The 24,520-nt window shown below is 49.4% G+C and overlaps 1 protein-coding gene across 3 annotated transcripts; it reads left to right on the top strand.

Moving 5' to 3' along the window:
- Positions 1–9,436: 9,436 nt before the first annotated feature.
- Positions 9,437–24,018, top strand: Hnrnpl (heterogeneous nuclear ribonucleoprotein L). 3 transcript variants are annotated; one of them, XM_076839265.2, is made up of 13 exons: positions 11,316–11,807; positions 13,600–13,718; positions 14,515–14,752; positions 14,880–14,965; positions 15,932–16,028; positions 16,111–16,183; positions 19,528–19,599; positions 19,711–19,991; positions 21,240–21,361; positions 21,685–21,886; positions 22,795–22,852; positions 22,965–23,060; positions 23,621–24,018. In XM_076839265.2, exons 1-13 carry the CDS (start codon positions 11,544–11,546, stop codon positions 23,677–23,679), a joined length of 1,767 nt encoding a protein of 588 aa, XP_076695380.1. In that variant the 5' UTR covers positions 11,316–11,543; the 3' UTR covers positions 23,680–24,018. The 3 variants fall into 3 exon arrangements, with proteins under 3 accessions (XP_076695381.1, XP_076695379.1, XP_076695380.1); XM_076839266.2 differs by lacking the exon at positions 11,316–11,807 and adding an exon at positions 9,437–9,527 and having other exon boundaries at positions 19,528–19,991; XM_076839264.2 differs by having other exon boundaries at positions 11,312–11,807; positions 19,528–19,991.
- Positions 24,019–24,520: the final 502 nt, after the last annotated feature.

Consider the following 24,520-nt stretch of genomic DNA (forward strand, 5'->3'; position numbering starts at 1 on the left):
GCATGCTTAACTGCTTCCAAGTCCCCAGTCCTTTATTTTATTTTGCGACAGAGTCTCTCTGAGTTGCTTAGGACGTCATTAAGTTGCTGAGGCTGGTCTGGAACTTGTGATCCTCCTGCCTCAGCCTCCCGAGCCACTGGGATTACAGAGGTGTGCCACCACACCCAGACTTGCAATCATTTTTTTTAATATTTATTTTTTAGCTTTGGGTGGACACAATATCTTTATTTTATTTTTATGTGGTGCTGAGGATCGAACCCAGTGCCTCCCGCATGCCAGGCGAGCGCGATACCACTTGAGCCATATCACCAGACTCTTGCAATCATTTTTGAAAACTAAAAAGCTTGAGGGTAGCAGAGCATAGTGGCATATGCCAGCTACTTGGGAGGCTGAGACAGGAGGATCTGCATGTTCAAAGCCAGCCTGACCAAAAAAAAAAAAAAAAGAAAAATCCCAGCAGCTTGGAAGGCTGAGGCAGGAGGATCTCGAGTTCAAAGCCAGCCTCAGCAAAAGCGAGGCCCTAAGCAACTCAGTGAGACCCAGTCTCTAAATAAAATACAAAGTAGGGCTGGGGATGTGGCTCAGTGGTACACATCAGTGATTATGATTACACTGATGTGTACCACTGATTGGCCGACTCGCAGCTGTGGCTTGCTGCCTCAGATTGCACCTTACTGCACCTGGCTAGTCCAGGCAAAGATCAAAATTCAAAATTTAAAGTATGGGTCTGGGGCTGAGCAGTAGAGTGCTTGCCTAGCATGTGTGAGGCGCTGGGTTGGATCCTCAGCACCACATAAAAATAAATAAATAAATAAAGCAAAGCTATTGTGTCCACTTACAACTAAAAAAATTTTTTTTAAAAAAAATCTTAACGTATGGTTTCTACTGAATGCCCATAGTTTTTGCACCAGTACAAAATAAAAAAAAAATCAGGCTGAGGGTGTAGCTCAATGGCAGAGTGTTTGCCTAGCATGCTGGGGGCCTTGGGTTTTATCCTCAGCATTAAAAAATTAAATTAAATTTAAAAATTCTAAGTGAAAGTTACCATCGAATACTAAGTTACCATCAGTCACTTGGGGACTGTCTGAATAAAAAGTTGGTTGCTTCCCTCAGTTCTGTGAGCCATGCTAGCAAATCCATCAGTTCTGAGGAGCAGATCATGGGAATCTCCCAGATGCTTGGTCAGAAGTACAGGTGACAACCTGGGACTCATGACTGGCATCCAAAGTGGGTGCTGGCTTGTAGGACTGAGCCTACAACCTGTGGGATCAGGTGCTCTCTCCAAGTGGATAGTGTCAGAATTGAGTTACATTACAGGACACCCCGTTGGTATCCGCTGCAAAGTTTGTGTGTGAGAAAAAGTCCCCTCCACATCTGGTGTCACAGGGTTAAGTGAACTGCATGGGGTTAGGAGAAAAGTGTGTTCAGAAAATCATAGGGAGAAACCTTCATGACTTTGGCTTTGGTCATAATTTCTTGGTTAAGTTCTCAAAAGAATAGGTCACAAAAGAAAAACTTGGACTACATCAAAAATTTAAAACTGCAGGCTAGTGGTGCACACCTGTGATCTCACCTATCTGGAAGGCTGAGGCAGGAGGATCACAAGCTGGAGTCCAGCTTCAGCAACTTAGCAAGACCTTGTCTCAAAATAAAAAATAATAAGGGGTGGGGATGTGGCTCAGTGGTAAAGCACCTTTGGGTTCAATCCCTAGTACCCAAAATCCAAAAAACAAACAAGAACAACAACAACAAAAAAAACCCCTCAGTTGACCTGACTTGAAAAACTGTGGTATATCCGTGTAATAAACTAGTACTTGGAAGTAAAAAGGAACAGATTATTTATAGACCTCAACATGCATGAATTTCAAGAGTTATGCTGAATGGAAAAGTCAGACATGGAGTACACACTGTATAACTGCATTCGGGAAACATGGACTCACCCTGATGACAGGAAGCAGGTCAGCAGATGTCTGGAGGTGTCAGTGAGTGTCTGTCAGGGGGTGGGGGACAGAGGGTTTACAAGGGGGCTGGAGGAAACTTCTAGAGTGATGGATAGCTTCATTATTTTATGGCCATCTGGATGTGGCAGTAGTTTTACAGGAGTATATGTCAAAACTCCTCACATTGTACAACTTAATTAATTAATTACAGTGCTGGGCACAGAACCCAGGGCCTCACACATGCTAGGGAAGTGCCCTACCACTGAGCTAAGCCCTCAGCCCCCAAATTGTATAGTTATTATTTATTTATTGGGACCAGGGACTGAACTGGGGACAGTCAACCACTGAGCCATATCCCCAGTCCTTTTCTGTATTTTATTTAGAGACAGGGGCTCACTGAGTTGCTTAGGGCCTTGCTAAGTTGCTGAGCTGGCTTTGAACTCACCATCCTCCTGCCTCAGCCTCCCCAGGCTCCCACAGTAGATTACAGGCATAAAGCACTGTGCTGGTTGAGGTTTTCAATTTGAGACCTTGAAGCTATTTCTGCTTGGAAACTGCAGAGGTGAAGAGGAAGAGGAGGAAGAGAATGATGGAGGAAGTGGAGCAGGAAGAGATGGAGGAAGCCAGGCTATTTCTGCTTTGGGGACCTGCCACATTTCTCTCCTGGGTCTCTGAATCCATTGAGAACCAATTTCTTGAATAGTGGAAGAGAACAATAAGACCATCAGCATCAGTCGGTGGAAACATGGCTGCTGGCCTGGCACTGGTGGGCAGGTGGAATGAGAGGGCGAGAGAAAGGGGATGGGATGTGGTGGGAGGTTGGCAGGAAGCAGGAAGAAGGTCACTGCAGGGAGTGAGGATGGGGAAGAAGCTGTTGGAGGTTGGAGGAGAAGGTGTGGTATATCGTACCCCCAAGGCCGGCGACCGGGACATGGGGCAAAGTCACTGAGCAGCATTGCGGGTCCCCTCAAAGTGAGTGAAATGGATTCAAGATGAGGCCAGTAAAAAATTATGTGGCAACATTTTCTCTGTCCATTCAGCTGCACAAATGCAGGCAAGCAGTAGGTGGAGCCTTAGATCCAGCGAAGATCAAGTTTCTGCACAGTATGGTGGGGAGGGGCGGAGGGGAGGAGGAGCAGGGGCAAGTGACAGGCCAGGGCCTTGCTGGAACCAAGCCTCTGAAGAGAAGGAATTGAAAAGACCTGTCATGGACAGAGATCAAATACAGGGACAGAGATTCTGTGAAAGCTGGGCTGCTGAGATGAGGTCTAGGTGTGACTGTGGGAGGGAGGGTCTGGGGGGAGCAGAGTCACTAGAGGAAAGGTCAGGGAACAGAGGCCAGAGAGATCCAGTGACCATTTACCTGGATGAGGAAATCACCTGGAACAAAAACAAGTGGCAAGAGAGACAGCAAGCTGAGAACTGAGATGGTGGAGAAGTGACCATCGTCAGCCTATCAATAGCAAAATATGGCATATCCCAACAGGGCACTATCACTTGGCCATAAAAATAAAAATAATAAAATAGCCAGGTGCAATGGCACATGCCTGTCAGCCCCGCCGCCTGGGAGGCTGAAGCAGGAGGATCGAAAGTTCAAGGCCAGCCTCAGCAACTTAGTAAGGCACCAAGCAACTTACTGAGACCTTAAATAAAAATTAAAAGGGCATAGGATGTGGTTTAGTGGTTAAAGCACCCTGCGTCCAATCACCAATACCTGCCTCAAAAAATACATAGTGACACATCCTACAATGTGGTGGACCTTGGGAACATGTCGAGTAAAAAAAGCCAGACCCAAAAGGTCATGTAGTGTAGGGTTCCAGGAACACTGAAAGTCCACAATATCCCTAGGATAGACTAGAGGTTGCTAGTTCAAAGCCAGCCTCAGCAAGTTACCAACGCCCTAACCAACTTGTTTCAAAATGAAAAATTTTAAAAAGGACTGGAGAGGTGGCTGAGTGGTTGAGCACCTCCAGGCTCAATCTGTGGTACCAAAAAGGGGAAAAAAAATGGTAACTGGGGCTATAACTCAGTGGTTCAGTGTCTCTGGGTTCAAATCCCCAGTGTCAAGGCAGGGGTGGGGGGAGATAAGTTTTGAAAAATAACAGCAGGAAAAAAATAACAACCGAGAAAGAAGTGATAATAAACAATAATGTGACTCATTAAATAAACTGTACCTCTTCTTTGAAGCAGCATTTGTCCTACAGATACATTTGCCAATGTGAAAACTGATAGATAGATATCAGGCCGATCATTTAAGTTCTCTTTGTGCTAGTGAAAGCCTAGTAACCGCCCCCATGGCCACCCACAAAGTAGATTACTGGACATCTTGCAAGAAAAACTATCCAGACATTGAAAAGAAGACGGGCTGGGGAAGTAGCTCAGCAGTAAACAAGTCCAGGCGCAAGGGCACCACACCTGTAATCCACAGGGCAGGCCAGGGCAGGAAGATCACAAGTCTGAGGACTTGGCAACTTAGTAAGACCTTGACTCAAAATAAAAAATAAAAAGGGCCAGGGATGTAGCTCAGTGGTAGAGCACCCCTGGGTTTAAGCCCAAGTAGTGCTCAAAAAGAAAAAGACTTTCTCAGAGACGCCGGCTGGAAACATGTCGTACTCACTAGAAAGCATCACTAGGAATGGGCAAAGAGCTTTTTTTCTTATAACCCAATACCCACTGTCAGAATAGATTGTGTTACATACCTACAATGGGATAATACACAATAATGAAAATGAGTGAACAAAAAAGGATTTAAAAAAATTTTTTTTGTAGTTGTAGATGGACAGCATGCCTTTATTTTATTTATTTATTTTTATGTGGTGCTGGGGTTCGAACCCAGGGCCTCACATGCGCTAGGCAAGCGCTCTGCCACTGAGCCACAACCCCGGCCCTAAAAAAGATATTTCAACCACCCTGGACAAATCTCAGCAGAGCCAGGCACAACGGCACATGCCTGTAATTCTAGTGGCTCTGGAGGCTGAGGCAGGAGGATCATGAGTTCAAGACCAGGCTCAGCAATGTATGGAGGCCCTAAACAACTTAGTGAGACCCTGTCTCAAAGTAAAAAAATAAAAAGGACTGGGGTTGGGTATTTCAGTGGCTAAGCAACCTTGGGTTCAATTCAAAGTACCAAAAGAGAAAAAGGGCTGAGATATAGAGCATGTGCCCAGCACTTATGAGACCTTGGGTCCAATTTAGGGCACCAAACAAAAAAAAAGAGAGGGAAAAAAATTTATGTACATATTTACAACATATGAATGTATATTTGCATGAAATAAATACGTATTACGTATAAATATATTTTATTATTTATTATAAATAATAAATTATACATATATAACATAAATACATATACTTATATATAAATGACTTAACATATTTATAATTTTATATAATTTATTATAATATATACTTATATTTGATAATTTAATTCATAATTGAATATACTATATTTATTGTTATATATAAACATAAACATATTTATATATAATACAAACAATGTGATTCCATTTTATGAGATCTCTGAACAGAAAAGATTAAACAATAAAGAAAAAAAGGTTTGTAATAAAACCAAAAAGAAAAGCAAGTATAATATAAAGACAAATTTCAGGACAGTGATTACTTTTTTTTTTTCTTTTTTGGTACCAGGGATTGAACCCAGGAGCACTTTACCACTGAGCCACATCCCCAGCCCTTTTTTATATTTTAATTAGAGACAGAATCTCACTGAGTTGCTTAGGGCCTTACTAAGTCGCTGAGGCTGGCTTTGAACTTGGTGATCCTTCTGCCTCAGCCTCCAGAGCTCCTGGGATTACCGGTGCGCCCTGCCATGCCTGGCTTAGTGGTCACCCCGTTGAGTGCAGAGATGGCAAGGCAATTCAAGGGAGACAAGGAAAAGGGCCCAAAGACACTAATATTTTATTTTTTTTAGGTGGGTGGGGAATATCTAGGCATTATGTTACAATTTTAAGGTAATGCTTTGGTTTATAAGATTGTTTAATAGTGAAAACAAAAAACAAATAATGAAGCAGTTCTTTATATACAAATACAAAATGATCCTCCAAAAAAAGTCAAAGACCAGAAACATTTGTATGAAATATGGAAAAGGGTATCCTACAATCAATGTCACACATAATCACTCTTTGGTCTACAAAATACCAATAGGCACTGCACATACTTTAGGTGTGTAGGTGGCCATGCCATTCAGGTTTATGTTAGAACATTCCATGATGCTCATGTGACAAAATTGCCCAACCATGCAATTCTCAGAACATTTCCCAAAGTTTCGTGATGGGGGATGTGTTCAAGAATCTGCTCTGTGCATCTAGGATATTTCTGGAAGGACACTCAGGGATTGGTAGCAATGGCTGCCTCTGGAAGAGAAATGAGGACAGGCAAGGAGACTGATCATTCTAAGTTTGATGTTTGATTGCTGTTTGATGTTTGCACCATGTACATGTATTGCCTAATTAACTTTTGTTGTTGTTGTTGCCGCCTAATTAACTTTTTTTGTCGTACTGAGACTCGAACCCAGGGCTCAGCACATCTGAGGCAAACGCTCTACGACTGAGTTATAGCCCTAGCAGGACTTCACTGTGGTGTCTCACACTGGTGACAGTAGCCAAAGTAAGGGGGGGGGGGCTTGGGCACCAGCCACTTTCAACCCCACAGGAGCGGTTTGGAGTCATGGCCCTGCCCATGGGCACCTCAGGGTCTTTACACTGGCTGTCCCTCTGCTTGGAATGCTCTTTTCCCAGTATCCACAATGTCACCTTCCCAAAGAAGCCTCCCCTGGGGACCCCTCTGAGCAGCGCACACTGCCCTCACACAACCCCGGGTCCCCTTCGCCTCATTTTTCTTCCCAGCAGTTACTGCTATCTCACAAGTTTTCCCCATTTATTGTCCTTCGAAAGTCATCCCCGAAGTGTTGATTTTAGCTCTGTTGTTGACATTGATGGTTTTAACCCACCTGCCCCAGACTGTTGAGTGCTTGAATGCCTGCAGAGAGGGTCATTGAGGAATGCGGCCTCACTTAAGCAGGGGAGGCCTCGGGAATTATGCAAACTTCAGTGTACTTACCATGAAGATGGCTGACATTGTTAGGCTAGACCTTCTTATGGGACCTCTGTGGGGTATGCATGCCATTAACCAAAATGCAATGTACAAAAAGGAAAGCATCCAAAATGTCATGTACACCTAAATCCCAGCAACTTGGGAGGCTGAGGCAGGAGGATCACAAATTTGAGGCCAGTATCAGCAACTTAGCAAGACCCTGACTCAAAATAAAATAAAGGGCTGGGCTACAGCTTGGTGCTGGGGCCTGCCTAGGCCCTGGGTGAAAGGAAAAGTGAGGAACCGGAAGATATAGGTGAGCGAGAAATAGATACACAAGAAAGGTAACTTGTCAGAGATGAAGGCCATCTCTCCATAGATGGAGAGACAACAGGCTTGGGATTTGGGACTTTTATGGGGCAGGTTCAGGGATTAGAGCCAGGAGGGTCCTACTGTGGGTGGTTCGGGGTTGGGTTGGTGTGAGGGGGTGATAAGCCTTTCTCAATTAAGATGGCCGTCCAGATGGTAAAGCAAGGACTTTACATCCCCCCCCCCCTTTTTTTTAATTATTGGGCCCCCTAAGGGACACGGACATAGATCAATCTTCTATAGCTTCTTCCTGCTGGGAAGGGGCGGCATCTGGACCCTTGTTAGGGGCGCTAGGTGTCACTGAGGCAATGGTGACAGTCAGGAGGAGCCAGATGATGCTGACCTGTGACAGAAGCCGGCTCATGGTTTGGGTAGAGATCCTTTGAATCTGGCCTTGAATAAATCTAAAGACACAGGCAGTGAGCATCAGCCAAAGGCCTATAAAAAGGAGAGAGGTCAGGAGGGAAGTGCCCACTGGAGAAGGAGGTCACTTAGCCACCATCTTCAGTTCCAATGGCAGTGAGAAGCTTGGAGGCCTGAAGTAGACGTTTAGAGTCTGCGGAGACGTTGAAGGAGGCTCCCTTTGCCAGGGTGACAAATAAAGGCACATCTCTCCATAGATGGAGAGAGGCAAAACAGGCTTGGGGTTTGGGACTTTGATGGGGCAGGTTCAGGGATTAGAGCCAGGCAGGTCCTAATGTGAGTGGTTAAGGGTGGGGTTGGTGATGCTCCCTTGGGCGGGAAAGAATGCAGGCAGTGAAGGGTTGGGTTGGTATGACAGGGTGGTGAGCCTTTCTCACTTAAGATAGCTGTCCAGATGCTAAGTAAGGACCTTACACTGGGTTCCATCCCCACTACAAAAAAAAGAATAAAGTAATGGGATACATAACTTACTTTTGGACCCCAAAGCCTGGACAGGTTCCTATGGCAGAAGAATAAAAAGGTAGTTAAGTGGGGAGCCACGACTAAAACTATGGAGAGCTGACAAGGTCGCACATCCCTGGCATCTTAGCAACTCAGGCTGAGTCAGGATGGCAAGTTCAAGGCCAGCCTCAGCAATTAGTGAGGCCTAAGCAAGACACCCTCTCCAAAAAAAAGGTGTGTGTGTATGGGGGGGATGTGGCTCAGGCACAACGGTTAAGTGTCCCTGGGTTCAATACCTGGTACCCAGACACACAAAAACTGTGTGAAGATTAACTAGGCTGGCACGGTCAAGACCTGACATCCCAGCCGAGGCAGGTCAGATAACAAGGGGCAAAGTGGGGAAAGAACATCCAGGTGAGGGGATCAGCTAAGGCAAAGGCCACAGGCAAGAGTGAACTTTGGCTATTTAACAAATAAAAGGAAAGGCAGTGTTTGTGCCAGGCAGAAAACTAGTAGAAAGGGGGTAGGTGTGGGTTTCCAAGAACCTGAGCAGCTCAGATTTCGCTTGGCCGCTGGGCGCGGAGTTGAGGGGAGTGACTTGCTCTTTGACAGGCGGCCCTGCCGTGGAATTTCCAGCTGTTCCGCGCACTCTGTGGGCTTGTTTTAGGTCATCTGTGAAATGGGGGTAAGCCTCTTAGGTCCCCTTTGTTCCATGCACCCAAGCAGTCCTCACGATCACCCTGGGGAAGGTGCTAGGACTGAGTCCCTAATGGGTGAGGAAACAAGCTCCGGATGGCTAATTCAGTTTCCCAAAGCAGCAGCCTCCTGTCAGAACACGGTACCGTGACCGCCGAGCCTTCCTCACCTCCACCTCTACTGCTGCCCCCAGAACACACAGGCACTGCAGGGCCGGGCTATGCATCTGCCTTGACGTCAGACACACCTGCCCGGGCACTGACACGCTGAGGCGCCTTGGGTCAGTCACTTGCACCCGAGTCCGTTTGGCCATCTGAACCACGCAACCCAACAAACCAACCCGGCACTTGGCTGACCAAGAGGAGGGACGACTCTCTGCCTGCGGGGGTGGGGGTCTGGGGAAGAGGCGCGGAGTTCGAGTGCGGTGTCCGGTGCTCTTCCTACTCCTTTCTGGCCTCGTGGCCTCCTCGGTCTTCCCCGCACACAATTTTATTTTCCACGCTGAAAAGAGGTCGTGGTCCCTTTAAGGCCCGCCCCTCCCTCCCCCAAAACTTCCCAGTGTCTGCTCTTTTCGATCCCGGACGGCCGGCCAGGCTCGCCGCCGAGCTGGTAGGGGACTGGGGCGCGGGGTCAGGGAGGGGCGCGGGGGCACAGGCCAGAGGCGCTACCTGCGGCCGTCCGCGCGGAGGGCTGGGGGTGGGGCGGCGGCCGCGAACGTGGGGTGCAGACGGCGCGGCCGCCGGGTCGCCGCCGTGGGCGCGCGCTGAGGGGAGAGCGGCCTGCGGCGCACGGCGCCCGGACCGGTTCCGTGGCGTTCAGTCGGCGCACGCCGGCGCGAGGGGCGTCCGGGCCGGGCGCGGGGGCGGGGAGGGGAGGGGCCCGGGGTCCTCCCCTCCCCCACCGCATTCCTCTGACGTCTGGGCCCGCGACCCCGCCCTCCTCACGTCACGTGCCCCAGAGGCCGTGGCGCCCTCTGTCCCAGTCCTGCCGGGTTTTGTGATCTTCCGGGTGCGACTTGGCAGTTGATTTTAGGGTCTCCTCAGATACTTTCCCACAAAACTTTAGTCCCCCAAACTGGCACGGTTCCATTCTTTCTGTGCCCTTGACCCCATTTCAAACTTAGTTTCCGCAGGGCGCAGACTGTGGGAACCCCTTCACCCGGGCGGAAAGGTTCCGGAGCACCTTTGGGCCCGTCCTCCGCCTTTCCCACGACCCCTAGACTCGCTTGCCTGCTTCTCATTATTTCTTTTTATTTAATTTTTGGTGATGGGGATGGAACCCTGGGCCTCGAGCAGGCAAAGCGAGGGTCCTACCCTGAGCCACACCCCTAGCTCGTCAGTGCCCCCCGCGGGGGTGGGGTCAGCCCGGTCACTGGAGGGCCCTCCGCGTGGGATCTGGGCCCGGCCCCTTCACTACTGTAACTCCGGCGCCCCGCCCCCGAGCCTCGCTGGAGGGTACCGTGCCGGGAGTCCTTTTAGGGCTGTCCTGTGAAAGCCAGTGGCTTGAGTTATCAGAAGGCAAATCCTGGGGGTCCGGGTGGGTAGGGAGCTGAACTCTCACTGCACCGATAGGGAGTTGACCCTTAGCTTCTATTGGAGGGAGAGCGGGAAAAGTATTCTGCGGAGAGGGGCGCACAAGGGCAAAGATGGAGAGGTGTGGGAAAGCTCCTTCCCCTTCTGCCTACTGAAAGGAGTTACTGTGGCCAAATTTAGAGGTGGAGAAATGACTGACGAACTGACAGGGTGAGAACAGAGTTAAAAAGGGAAAAAAAAAAAAAAAAACCCGGCCGTGAGTAGGTTGGCTGTGAAGAGGTACAAGGTACAGTGATGGGGATGTAGATAGCAGGGAATTGCCCTCTCTGTGGCTCTAGACTTCCGGAGCGGCGAACATCAGACAACCAACAAATACCCTAGATACTCCCGCGATTGCTTCCTTGAAGAGTCGCCCCGCCTCTGGAGGCCCCTAAAAGCACATAGGCGCATGCGTCCTTGCTCAGATCCGTTCCTAGACTGCGCCAAAGAGCGCCTATGGCTCCCCTTTTTCACCCAATCAGAGACCATCTGTAGTCCTACCATCTAGCGAGAGCGTACTCTTTCCACTCTCCATTGACCAATTGGGTGGTGACAGAAAAGATAGGCATCTGTAGTAACCACTGCAAAGAGACAAAAATGAACGCCTTCCTGCCTCCTTGCAGAGTGGCTCTGGAAGGTAGTCGTGACTGGGGAGATTGAAGATTTTCAGTTTGACGGACTAGCGACAAAACCAACGAAAGTGGGAAGGAGGCGGGACTTCTCCCGAAAGTTGGAGAGTCGCTCCTATTAGGCGCTCTTGGTGAGGCCGGGCAATGCCAGAAATCTGACCTATCAAGTTGGGGTTTATTTTAAGGCGGCGGGATTGGAGAAATGACTGGCAGAAAGCCCTGGCCAATAAGGAGTGTTTCAGACAAACGAGGGTGGGCCCTCCTGCAGAACGGCGTGAGCCGTGTCCAATAGTCGTGTAAGGCGTGCAGAAGCTTCCCCTCCCCCCGCGGCGGGGCCAGTGGCTCCCCCTATCGGGTGGGGGCGGCGGGTGACGGGCGGGTCCCTCCCCCAATGAGAGGCGGGGGGAGGCGGGTTCTGCGCCGCCATGTCGCGGAGGCTGCTGCCCCGGGCGGAGAAGCGGCGTCGGCGGCTGGAGCAGAGGCAGCAGCCGGACGAGCAGCTGAGGCGGTCGGGAGCGATGGTGAAGATGGCGGCGGCGGGCGGCGGAGGCGGCGGTGGCCGCTACTACGGCGGCGGCAGTGAGGGCGGCCGAGCTCCTAAACGGCTGAAGACTGACAACGCCGGCGACCAGCACGGAGGCGGTGGCGGCGGCGGTGGAGGAGCCGGGGCAGCGGGAGGCGGCGGCGGGGTGAGGCTAGGGCTTTAGACTCTGGGAAGGGTGGGAAATTTTCGTACTTTCAGGGTATTTATTTTGGGGGGCCCCTCTGCGCAGGCGCCTAGGCCCTCGCGCCGCTGACGGGAGTGGGGGAGGGGCAGGCGTTGGGCAAACGGCGGGGATTGCGCGAGGACAGGCACTTGCGCGTGCGCGCAATCCTGAGCGGGGGTTGAGGGGGTGGAGGAAGCTGCTCGCGTTGCGGGCAACGTATTGCGCAGGCGCCGCGGGCTAGCGTGTGGGGGTCGGGCACGCGGCCGGGCCGTTTTTCCCCCCCTTTATCATTTTCTTCTGTGGCCCGGTGCGCAGGCGCACTTCTCTCGCCTGGCCTCGTGGGCGGTTGGGGGGGGCCATCTCGTGAGCGGGAACGGGTGGGCGGCGGCCCTGCGGAGTGGGGAATTCCGGCCGATCGCTGTCCGATCCCAGTAGCGTCACGCCTTGACTCCCGGCCTCCAGTTATTGATTTATTGAAAAATATACCCCAGCGCAGAATATTTTCCCTATTTTTGTGGGCGTTGAAAATAAGAAGACTTGCGAGAGGCAGATTTAGTTGTCTGGGAGTTGAGCCAGACGTTGGAACCTTGACACGTTTGCTTACGATTTCAATTTCTTGGAGGTTGATAAACCCAGACATTCCCCGGTCGTCTGGCCACGGGAGGAGGGATTCAGCCTCTTAAATTTGCCACCCCCAAAAGAACACCAGTTGTCCCTTGTGGGTCGGGGCCAGCCCCATCCGTGGAAGTTATTAAAGGGCTTCTGCTCGGTCTTCCCGGGCTCTGTTTGACCTGCTCAGAAGTCCAGGAATGGCCGTTCTGTGGGTTTGGGGCAGGTATATGAATTCCCAGTTTCCAGAGAGGAAACTAGCAAAAGATAAGGGAGATTCCATCACATAGCTAATGAGGGACAATTCTGGAATTAGAACTCAGGACCCATAACCACCGGGAAGGGTGTGTCTCCTGTGGCTTGTGTAGTCGGTTCCTGAAATAGAATCCAGTTCTGTCCCTGTTCCATGTCTTGTGCCCAGAGATTTCTCAGACAGGAGGCTGGGCCCAGAGCCCAGGAGAGATGGAGGAGAAAGTTACTTTGCTCCTGAGTCCCAGAGGCTGCTATCTCTGTGACTGGAAAGACACTTCTCCTGAGAAGGAACTTAGTGGTGTGGGTTGAAGTTGCTCTTCTTTGAGTTTCCTCACCCCTTTTTCCCTAGTCCAGCTTAGGCAGATTTTGGTGGGAGCCATAAAAGGCATGAAGGAGTCAAAATTGTCTGATCTTCCACAAGTTTAAGGGCACATACTATTTTGCCCTGGCTGGACTTGGGGATGACTGGTGGAGAACAGTCGTGCCTGGTTTGCTCAACCAGGAAATACAAAGAAGGTGGGGCACATGCAGAAAACAGACTTCTGTTCACACCACAGCAGATAGCTGTTTAAGCCTCGCCTGCTAGGTTGCTTTCTAAGCCACTGTTCTGTGTTTCCTTGATTGAGCAGGAGGAGAGATGGTCCTTGGAGGGATGTAAAAGTTGAGATTTTTCCCTTCCACCTTTTTCCCTTTCTCAGAAGCTAGAGCCAATGGGCAAGTGGCTACCACTCAGGGCTGTTATTCTGCTGGTCCAGAATCCTTTTGGGGTGATTGGGTTGAATTGCTCCCTCTCTTCTGCCCCATGCATCTTTTCTGGGTGACATGTAACTTATTTGACTGGATCTCCAACAACACAGAGGACTATGATCTTGTATGTCACAAAATGAGGTGTTGTTTCTGTTTCCTTTTTCAGGAGAACTACGATGACCCCCACAAAACCCCTGCCTCCCCAGTTGTCCACATCAGGGGCCTGATTGACGGTGTGGTGGAAGCTGACCTTGTGGAGGCATTGCAGGAGTTTGGACCCATCAGGTACTGGGCCCAAAGACTAGGAGCTGGGTCTGAAAAGAAGTCAATTCCCTAGTGTGCTTTTGTGTGTGTGTGTGTGTGTGTGTGCGTGCGTGCACTGAGGATAGAACTTGGGGCCACTTGACCACTGAGCCACATCCCCAGCCCTATTTTGGATTTTACTTAGAGACAGGGTCTCACTGAGGTGCTTAGTCCCTTCCTGTTGCTAAAGTTGGCTTTGAACCCGTGATCCTCCTGCCTCGGCCTCCTGAGCTGCTAGGATTACAGTGTACCACTGGGCCCAGGTCCTAGTGTGCTTTTGTGACACTGGTTTCTGATTGGAAGTAGTGATTTTGCCTTTCTGGTCTGAGGTCCTTTGACTAGGTTTACATCATCTCTACTCCTGGGGTTGAACTTTGGATCCTCTTGTAGCAAGTTCCACATCCTTTCTTCTCTTTTTCTCTGCCTCATACTTTCTAGTCAACATTGCTTTACTCAGCAGCAAATTTTTGTTGACTATTTGGCACATGTAAGGTGGTGGGAATACAAAAGGGAACAAAATTATCCTAGATTCCTTTTTGCAGAAACTTGTTCATCCAGAGAGGTCAGCACTATTATAGGCTAAACTCTTGTGTGTGGGAGGCACCTGACTCAGTCTAGTGAGGAGGAGAGGTCAGAAGGAGGTCCCAGAAGAAGGGATGACTTAAAACTACACCTGTGGCATGGATTATTGGGGTTGGGTCATTTCAAAGAAAACTGGAAGGCATTCTCATAATTTCCATTTCCCCAAGATGATTGAAACCTATGTTCTCTCTGCCAGCTATGTGGTGGTGATGCCTAAGAAGAGACAAGCACTGGTAGAATTTGAAGATGTGTTGGGGGCTTGCAATGCAGTGAACTACGCAGCCGACAACCAAATCTATATCGCTGGTCACCCTGCTTTTGTCAATTATTCTACCAGCCAGAAGATCTCTCGCCCTGGGGACTCAGATGACTCCCGGAGTGTTAACAGTGTGCTTCTCTTTACCATCCTGAACCCCATCTATTCCATAACCACGGTGCGTGTCAGCAGGCATTCCTGTAGGCTCCTCTGCAAAGTGTCCTCCCTTCTTCATCTCCCGTCACTTCCCCACGCCAGACTGATTTCCCAGGACTCCTTCATCTTGCTTGTCTTTGCTTTTACAGGATGTTCTTTACACTATCTGTAATCCTTGTGGTCCTGTCCAGAGAATTGTCATTTTCCGGAAGAATGGAGTCCAGGCCATGGTGGAATATCCTTTATGGGGAAATAGGTGGCTTTTTGGGTGGGGTTCTCACAGGGTGTGGCTTAGGAACATTTTTTTGTCTAGCATGTGTATACTGAATGTCCGCCATATACCAGATGCCTTTATAGAGTTCAAGGTCTGATTAGAGAGATAACTAGAAACCAGACATATGTTGTAACAGTGAAAATCTTAAGAGTGAGTGAACTTTAAGGGCTGGGGTTGTGGCTTAGTGGTAGAGTGCTTGCCTAGCAAGTGATTTTGATTGGGTTTGATTCTCAGAACCGAGTATAAGTAAATAAAATAAAGATCTGTTGACGAGTAAACAATATTTAAAAAAGAACGAAAGGATGAATTGTGAGTTTTGTGAGATTTATGGGGAAAAGAGTATAAAAGGAGACTTGGACAGGTTCCCAAGGAAGGCTGTCCTATTTCCATGAGGAGACAGGAATGGGCATTTCAGGTGGAGGGTAAATGGCTTTTGCATAGGTCATGAGATAAGGAGGGGAGACATGAGGATTTGAAGAGCGTGGAGTAGCCCACAAGGGAGAGGGTTTCCTTTAGAGTATCTTGGACAGTAGCTTTGTCAGGGTTCACTAGGAAGCTGCTAATGGGCTTTTCAGGAGGAATTATAACCTGATGTTTCTGAGGTTACGGCAGCATGAGAGACAACTGGGGCAAAGAAGGTGGTGATGACTTGGCTTGGAGTGGTGGTGCTGAGGAGTTGTTACCATCTCTGATGATGTCAGGGCTAGTGCAGATCATGGGAGTACTCTGGACAGTGGCCACTCCTCCATGGGCAACACTCCAGTCCCATCTCCACAGTTTTGACTTGTCACCTGAGGCTGTGGCGGTAAGCTGACCCCAGAGCCCACATGCACCACAGTCTGAGAACTGTCTTGAACTCATCCCTGAGACAACTGGAAGTCCTTTCCAAAGAGCTTCAACGAGGGAACCTTCCTTAATTAAGCTCACATTTGACTCAGTGCAAAGTGCCCAGCGGGCCAAGGCCTCACTTAATGGGGCTGACATCTATTCTGGCTGTTGCACTTTGAAGATCGAATATGCAAAGGTAGGTTTGGGAAGTGATTGCTCCTTGGCAGCTTCTAGGTGAGAGGGGATGGCTGGTCTCAAGCTTTGTCTTGTCCTTACAGCCTACACGCTTGAATGTGTTCAAGAATGATCAAGATACTTGGGACTACACAAACCCCAACCTCAGTGGACAAGGTAATCCTGACGGCCACTTTGTTCTAAACATACCTGCCTCGCCTTCACTCGACTAGTGCACTTCATAGACCCGGGCTCAGGGTTATGTAATGCCATTGGGCTCCCTATGGACATGGGAGGGCCTTGGGGTCAGTTCTTGAAAAAGACACCCCAGTGATAAGAGGGCGAATGAGGGACCTGTGCAGGTCCTGCCTGGGGCCCTCTGAAGAGCTGAGGGTGCAGAGTCAAGGCTGAGGCTTGGACCAGGTGGGAACCATGGCTTCACTGAGGATGAAGCCTGGCAGGGGCTTAGAACCCAGTAGCAGCTCCCAGTTGGATATTGCTGCTTTCCTTCTAGAGCCTGGTTAGGGTCATTGACTCATTTCCACTGGGCCAGGAATGATCCTCTTGCTCTCTGCTGTTGAGAGGGTCTGGTTTTGGGGGTGACAGATGGAGCAGGTGATGAGGGCTGCTGGACTTTGCAGCAGAGCTTTTGAGCAAGCTGACCTTGTGGAGGTCAGACATTCTGGATTGGACCAGGGCGGACATGCCACACCTCATTTGTAGAGGGGACTCAACAACTCTGCAGGGGGCCCAAATGGACTACCCCCTTCCTAGTGTCTGCCAAGAATGGTTTGCCTTTGGTAGGCGGGAGAGGTGGAGGATTGCCTTTGAAAAACAGCAGCACCCCCTCTGAAAATCAGCAAGACCGTCCAAATCTTGGTCTGATTCGTCGGACTAGGCCATGGGCTGAGGGAGGAGGCTGGTTGCTGACATCGCAGAGGCTCTGGGAGCCAGAGGCCCCACTCCTAGGGAGGCCTGTTTTGCTCGCCTTTGCAGCTGGGAAAGCAGTGGGCAGGGTGGGCTAGACTCTCCCCAGGACCCTCACAATAGGCCCTGTGGGCCTGGCTGCTCCAAAGGTCAGAGACAAATTGGTGACCAAGTGAATGTACCAGAGCGGGCAATGGCATTACATGACTGCTAACAGAAACATGGCAACCAACCATTTCTTCTCCAAGGAACATAAGTAGAAGATGTGCAGACCGGCAGGGGCTAGTGGCAGGGGCTGGCTGTGCATTGGTTTTGATGCCTCTCAGCTTTGGCTGCCCCAAGGCTGGGGCCCAAAAAAAAAAACGAGGGCTGATGAGGTAACCTGGAGTGAGGGCGGTGCTTCGCCACCCCCTCAGGAACCATACTTCAGCGGCTCTGCCTCTGCACATTGCTCACCAACACACAGGGTAGAAAACCACTAGCTCTTCCTGGAGAGAACAGAACATGCAGCCTCCACCACGTCCCCAGAAACAGCCGCAGACTTGAGCTCACTACATCAAGAACACCACACCGCGCTCCAAGGAACAGCTACAAGCACAGAGACAGAGGCAGACAGAGACAAAGAGAGAAAGAAACGCAACATGGCAGCAGACACTGCTTTTTTATTAAACATTAAAAAAAAAAAGTCAAAATCCAAGCAAACTTGAACCCAAGAATGTACACAGAAGTAGGAAACACAGAGAACAGAGCTCTCCCAGCCAGCCAGCGGTGCTCTTTTCGGAGAACGTTTCATAGACTGAAGTAGATTCCATGGGCCTCCAAGACAATAGGATCCTCTCTCCATTCCTCGCCATATGGGTTGCTTTTTTAAGTCCTTTGGTTTGGGGAGGGCCTTCTTTTTTTCTTTTCTGTTTTGATATTTTTATTTTTTCTGCAGTCACCGGCTGCCAACATAATCTGCACCAACTGGAGATCAGAAACAAACCAAAAAAACTTAAACCACAACAAAAAAAAAAATCAAAAAACCAAAACAGACCTAAAACCAGACAGCCAAACAGCTCAGAGGCACACAGTTACCTGCTGGTGGGTAACCAGGTGCGCTCCCAAGGCCAAAAGCGCGGGCATAGTGGGGCCACTGGCACACTTCATACCAGGAGACACGCACATGGAGCGCTACACAGCCAGAAGCACCGCACTGCAGCACACAATGTGAGGAGGTGACAACACGGAGGGACACTACCCACTTCATACACCTTTATTTCCACTTTTCTGATATCTTCTGAGGACAGAACATCTGTGAGCCAATTTTGATTTAATCAAAACATTGACTTTTAAAAAACAATTCTTAAAAAATGTAGCGGATGTGTACCGTAACTTGTATTTATGACTGTAAAACCATGTGATGCAGGGTCGCAGTGTATGTTTGATGGGACGCCATCTTTCAGAACTGTGCTAACTCACTGTTGAAGCGTCCAATGGTAAGAGAAAATACAGATTTGTTTTTTGTGACAAATGGACATTGTACTCTGTACTTCTGCTGTAAGTAGCCCTTTTCCATCTTTGTAATGACTTGACTGTTAAAAAACAAAACCCAGGCCAGGTGGCAGAAAGGGGCATTGGTTTTGAGCCCTGGGTTTTGCAGTCTGCCAGACCCGGTTCAAATCCTGGCCCAGCCACTAACTTGCTTTGTGACCTTGAGCCAAAGTGTCTTTTAACTGCTCAGTTAAAAGGTAACTACTCAGTTTTTTTTTATCTGTAAAATGGGGCTAAAACATTAGTACCTACCTCATAGGGTTGTTGTGAGGAATTCAAGAAGCTGTGATGTCTGTAAAGCGTTTAGCCCAGTGTCTGCCACTTAAGCGCTAAATTAATGGCAGTGGTTATAAACTGCAGCTGGGGTTGGGGGGGTGAATCTGCGCCATTGTTGGGTCTGAGAATGTTAATGCCTTGTACATGACTGCTCACTTGATCTGATTCTGCTGTTGCCCTGCTCGTCAGCTCCTACAGTCTGTCTCCTTGGGCTGGATGGGACTGGGGAGGAGGGTGACTGGGCCCAGGGTTGAGAACAGAGGGACTAGAGAGCATAGGACAAGAGAATGGAACCTAGAGCTCCCAGAGCCTTGGGGTTTTGGTGGCCAGACTTTATCCTGTGTCTGCCCTTCCTTGATTATTTTATCGGCTTTTACCCTTTCCTCCCTTCATTGGGAATTACATTACAAAGCTGCTCTTGGCCCTTCCCTTCCATCAGTTCCATAGTAGCTCACAAGTTCCCCCAGAGGACCTGAGAGCTGGGCTTCCCCAGGAGGCTGGGGTGGGTAAGAGCGTGTAAGCAGAAAGCCTGGCCTTTTCTCTAAGAAAGGAAGCTGGCCTCTTTGTGGGCAGGGGGTGGGGAGTGGGGTTCCAGCCTTAAGGTCTGGGCTTCACGCCCATCCTGGGTTAGGACTTAGGAAGGCATCCCCAGCAGCCCTTGTAAGAAAGGGTTTGCAGTGAAACTCATGGGAGCTGAGCAACTTTGAGATTAGCCTTTCTAGTCAGAAGGGAGAGGGACATCCCTTTTCTTGAGTTCAACTTGTAACTATTTTCTCTATCTGCAGGTGACCCTGGCAGTAACCCCAACAAACGCCAGAGGCAGCCCCCTCTCCTGGGAGATCACCCCGCAGAATATGGTGAGGGCAGGGGGTTCCCCTCCGTGGACTCCCGTGGCTCATGTGCCCCTGCCCGCCGCCCGCCGCGCAAATTCTCACCCGTCCTCCCTCTCTTTCCTTCCCACCCCCCAGGAGGGCCCCACGGTGGGTACCACAGCCATTACCATGATGAGGGCTACGGGCCCCCCCCACCTCACTACGAAGGGAGAAGGATGGGCCCACCAGTGGGGGGTCACCGTCGGGGCCCAAGCCGCTACGGCCCCCAGTATGGGCACCCCCCACCCCCTCCCCCACCACCCGAGTATGGCCCCCACGCCGACAGCCCTGTGCTCATGGTCTATGGCTTGGATCAATCTAAGATGAACTGTGATCGAGTCTTCAATGTCTTCTGCTTGTATGGCAATGTGGAGAAGGTGAGCTTTTGCTGCGACAGTTGCTTGCCTTTAGACCCAGCAGGCCCAAGGAAGGCTCTGGGCCTCAGCTTGCCAGGCAGCGGAGGGGGAAGAGCCAGTGGGGAACAGGCCTACCTCTGAAGTGGGTGACTCAGGCGGCTCAAGTCGTCTTTGCAGATGGGTTTTGTTTTATTCTCGCTGTGTGTCATTGTGGTTTTGGTTATTTATTTGAATTGCCAGTGTCAATCCAGGATTTTATCGTGTTAAAAAAAAGAACTAGGATTTAACCAGTATGTGAACATAAAAATTCAAAAGGTATATAAGAATGTACCCATTAGAACATTAGGTAAGAATTTCCTGGAAAACTTTTAACTGTTCTGACAGTCCTGGGCCTTTTTGCATTCCCTGTGGGCCAGGGCTGAATGTTGGCTGACCTGAGACCAAGTGTGTGTTTTGTTGTTTTTTTGTTCAGACCAACTTGGTCTTAGAAGCCTTTTAAATCTGTAGCCCCTGGCTTGCCCATTAAAGATAAGTGGGCATGGTGGCACATGCCTATAATCCCAGGAACTCAACAGGCTGGAGCAAGAGGATTCCAAGTTTCAGGCCAGTCTCAGCAACTTATTAGCAAGACCCTGCCTCAAAACTTAACCAGCAGCTGAGGATGGGATGTAGCTCAGTGATAGAGGGCCTCTGGGTTCAATCCCTAGTACTACCCAAAAAAAAGGAAAAGGAGTTAATACAAGGCAAGGGTCCATGTGTACAGTTTTGTTGAAGATGTGGAACAGGTAGTAATTTGTTCAGTTTTTACAAACCTTAATGGGACAGGAAAGGATGGAGGTTAAATTACTTCCCATGTTCACATAAGCAGTACTTGGAGCTAAATAGCCTGGCCTCGCTCTCTGCTGCTTTATCTTGCTGCATCTCAGTGCAGTACCCACATAATAGGCCTGCCTTTGGGGCTAGGGGTGCAGCTCAGTGGCAGAGCACTTGCCCAGCACTAGTTTGGTCCCTGGCCCTGCAAAACAAAACATCCTTTACATTGTGACCAGGGCCTGCCTTGCAGTTAGGAAAACACTGCCTATACCCTGCTGCCTGGATTGAGCATGCTCAAAGGCCAGGGAAGTTTTCCAGGTGGCCCTGATTCCCCTCTTATAGTGAGAAAATATTAAGCCCAGAGCCTGAGCAGGCATTATTGTTTCTGACTAACTTTGGAGGGGTAGCTAACTTCATAGCTGGGCAGTAGTGCTGACTGCAGCTGCTTTTCCCCAGGTAAAGTTCATGAAAAGCAAGCCGGGGGCCGCCATGGTGGAAATGGCTGATGGCTATGCTGTTGACCGAGCCATTACTCACCTCAACAACAACTTCATGTTTGGGCAGAAGATGAATGTCTGGTAAGTTCTGTCACGCCAGGCAAAGGAGGGTTGTAGAAAGACCAAGGAGAAATGGGTGGGAGTGGGCCTAGCGGAGGTGTATAATGAGACTGAGATGGGTACTTGGGCTGGAATGGGGTGTGGCATCTGTGTTCTCTGCCCCTCTTCTGAGGCCATGGGAGAAAACAGGTCAGCCTTGCCTCTGCAGTGGAGCAATGTCCCCTGAGGCACACCACATTATCAGACAGGCACAAGGCCCACTGAGCCTCTGAGAGAGACCATAGTAGAAGACTTAGGAGATAACTGAGGGTCTGACAAAGCTTCCCTTTTATTTCTTCCAACAGTGTCTCCAAGCAGCCAGCCATTATGCCTGGTCAGTCATACGGGCTGGAAGACGGGTCCTGCAGTTACAAAGACTTCAGCGAATCAAGAAACAATCGGTTCTCTACTCCGGAGCAGGCAGCCAAGAACCGCATCCAGCACCCCAGTAATGTGCTGCATTTCTTCAATGCCCCTCTGGAGGTGACCGAAGAGAACTTCTTTGAGGTGAGTGCCATGGAGCTTCTCAGGCAGCTCGTCCCTCACCACTGGCAGAGTGCTTATTTTTGTTTTTCAACAAACTATTGAGTTTCTCTGTTGGTCTCTGGGTTGAGCTAGAACAGAGGAGGACAGGTGGGGATCCTTGCTCACAGTCTTGGCATGAGAGAGTGGCACCAAACTTCCAGCATCAGTTGAGTTTGCCTTGATCCTCCTGCATTTTTGGCAAGCTGGAGCTGCTGCTTATTCGCTGGGAAGGTCTTCAAGAGCCTGGTGACAGAATGCATTTTTGATGGATGCCCTGTCTGGGCACCTCAGTGTCTGCATAATACCCAAAGGGAGGGCCTAGATAACTTGGTCAGAGGGAAGTGGGACAGCTAGCCAGAGAGGAGAGCTAAAAGCAAGAGTTCACTTTGGACCCTACTGTGACCTCGGGTGATGCCCTGCACTTTTTCTTGAGCAAACACTTGGAGGATGTTGATACCCATATGGTGACTAAAGAGAGGAGATTAGAAAGGCATATTTTTAGTCAATCTTTAGCTGTGTTGAGAATTGAAAGCTGTGTTTCTTTTCATGTCACAGGGACGCTTTAAAGAATATATGATCGTGCCCTCCATATGTTTTCTTTAAAAAAAAAAATTGCATGAGATTAAGGGGCTGGGGTTGTAGCTCGGTCATGGAGCACTTGCCTAGTAAGCGTGAGGCACTGGGTTTAATCCTCTGCACCATGTAAAAAATAAGTAAAGAAATGTATTATATCCATCTACAACTAAAAATATTTAAAACAACAACAAAAAACTGGAAACCATTCCTCCAGAAACACTCAAGCCCTCGGCCATGTGGGCCCTGGTCTGCTTGAGTTCCCTTTGTGTAGTCCTTGTGCCCTGAATTCCTCCACCCCTCTGTTTCTGCTGCAGATCTGTGATGAGCTGGGAGTGAAGCGGCCAACTTCTGTGAAAGTATTCTCAGGCAAAAGTGAGTTGCAGCCCTGCTTTCCTCCACTGAGTCCTTGGCCAATGGTAGGCCCCTGCTTGGTGGCTGTCAGGTCCACCAAAACTCCTCTGCCTTCTCCTTGCTTTCTACTCAGGTGAGCGCAGTTCCTCTGGACTGCTGGAGTGGGAATCCAAGAGTGATGCCTTGGAGACTTTGGGCTTCCTGAACCATTACCAGATGAAAAACCCAAGTGAGTATCTGTGTGTCCTGAGTCATTCCCCTGGTAGCTTGGCTGGCTTCAGGCCAGAATTGTCCCTCCTGCCTTTGAGACGGGACCCAGGAGATTACCTCCCTGTCACTGGCAGGCAACTAGGACCTGGTCGCCAGGAGAGCAGTCTGATAATGCGTCTCCTGGGAAGGCCAGCTAGGCTGCTTGCTGCCATCCACTGTGCCTGCTTGGGAGTTGTGTGGACTTGTTCTCCAACAAGCTGTCGTTCTTTTTGTGTCAGACTGGCAGAGATGGTACCCCAAAGGGGGCTTCATTTGGCCATCAACTAGAATTTGCTGGGCCAGGCCCCATTGCATAGAACAGCTAATGTGGTAGGAATAAGCTCCTCCATGGGAGTGAAGGAAGAAAAGGGAAAATACCTTGTGTATTTGGATAATTTTTTTAAGTTTCATATCAGGCAGTGACAAGTTTAGACTCTGCACAGTTAAACTGCAGAAGTGGGAGGTGGGTACAGATGAGAACCAGGTCCAGGAGCGTTCCCTGGAGAGCTCAGCCAGACTTCTCTGTCCTTTCCTTTGCAGATGGCCCGTATCCTTACACTCTGAAGTTGTGCTTCTCCACTGCTCAGCATGCCTCCTAATTAGGGGCCCAGGAAGAGTCCCACCCGAGCAGGAAAACGTTTCTCTTTCCTTTATGCCGTTGTTTTTTTTTTTTTTTTTTTTTTTTTTCTTCAAAAGTTCTTGTATTCCTTTTTTTAATGCTAGGTTAGTAGAGGCTTAACCATAATGGAAATGCTGGAAGTCTGGAGGGGGAGGGGAGAGGGGGAACTGATATCTCCCAAGATTAACCTTCACTTTTTAAAGATTATTGTACATGTGATTTTTTTTTTTTTTTTCCTGTTCATACATTTGTGCTGCCCATGTACTCTTGGCACATTTCAATAAAATTGTTTGGAAAATAAACATAGCACTTGCTGGGATTGCAGGGTGTGTTTGCTTCCCTCACTCTTCTGAAGAGGTACTGGCGGGTCAGGGCATAGCCCTCAGGCTCTCAGGAAATGCAGGCCTAGCCCTCAGAAGTAAGGTGGGCTGTAGATGGGAAGGTGCAGAGAATGAAGGAGTCCTGTGGAGGAAAACCCAGCAGGCCTTAGCAGCATTCTTGGAGGGCTGTGCCCAAGCGAGCTCTAGTTGAGAATCATTTTCAGAGTAAGCTGTTAGAGCCCTGCACCATCACCATGGCCTGTTCCAGCTGTGCAAGAGACAGGTGCAGGAGGGTCACTTGAACTACAAGTTAAAAAAGACCGGTCTGGGCAATGTAGACGCCTCCATCTCAAATAAATGGTGTTGAGATTTAGCCCATCCTGGGTTTAATTCCCAATACCAAAAAAAATGTTAAGCTTCAAGGGGCCCTAAGGCCCTAAGCCTTGGAAGTAAATGTCTGCCTTTTTTTTTTTTTTTTTTTTAAATCCACAACTTTTTTGA

This window comes from Callospermophilus lateralis, chromosome 18 (assembly GCF_048772815.1).
Source record: "Callospermophilus lateralis isolate mCalLat2 chromosome 18, mCalLat2.hap1, whole genome shotgun sequence".
Classification (NCBI taxonomy): Eukaryota; Metazoa; Chordata; class Mammalia; order Rodentia; family Sciuridae; genus Callospermophilus; species Callospermophilus lateralis.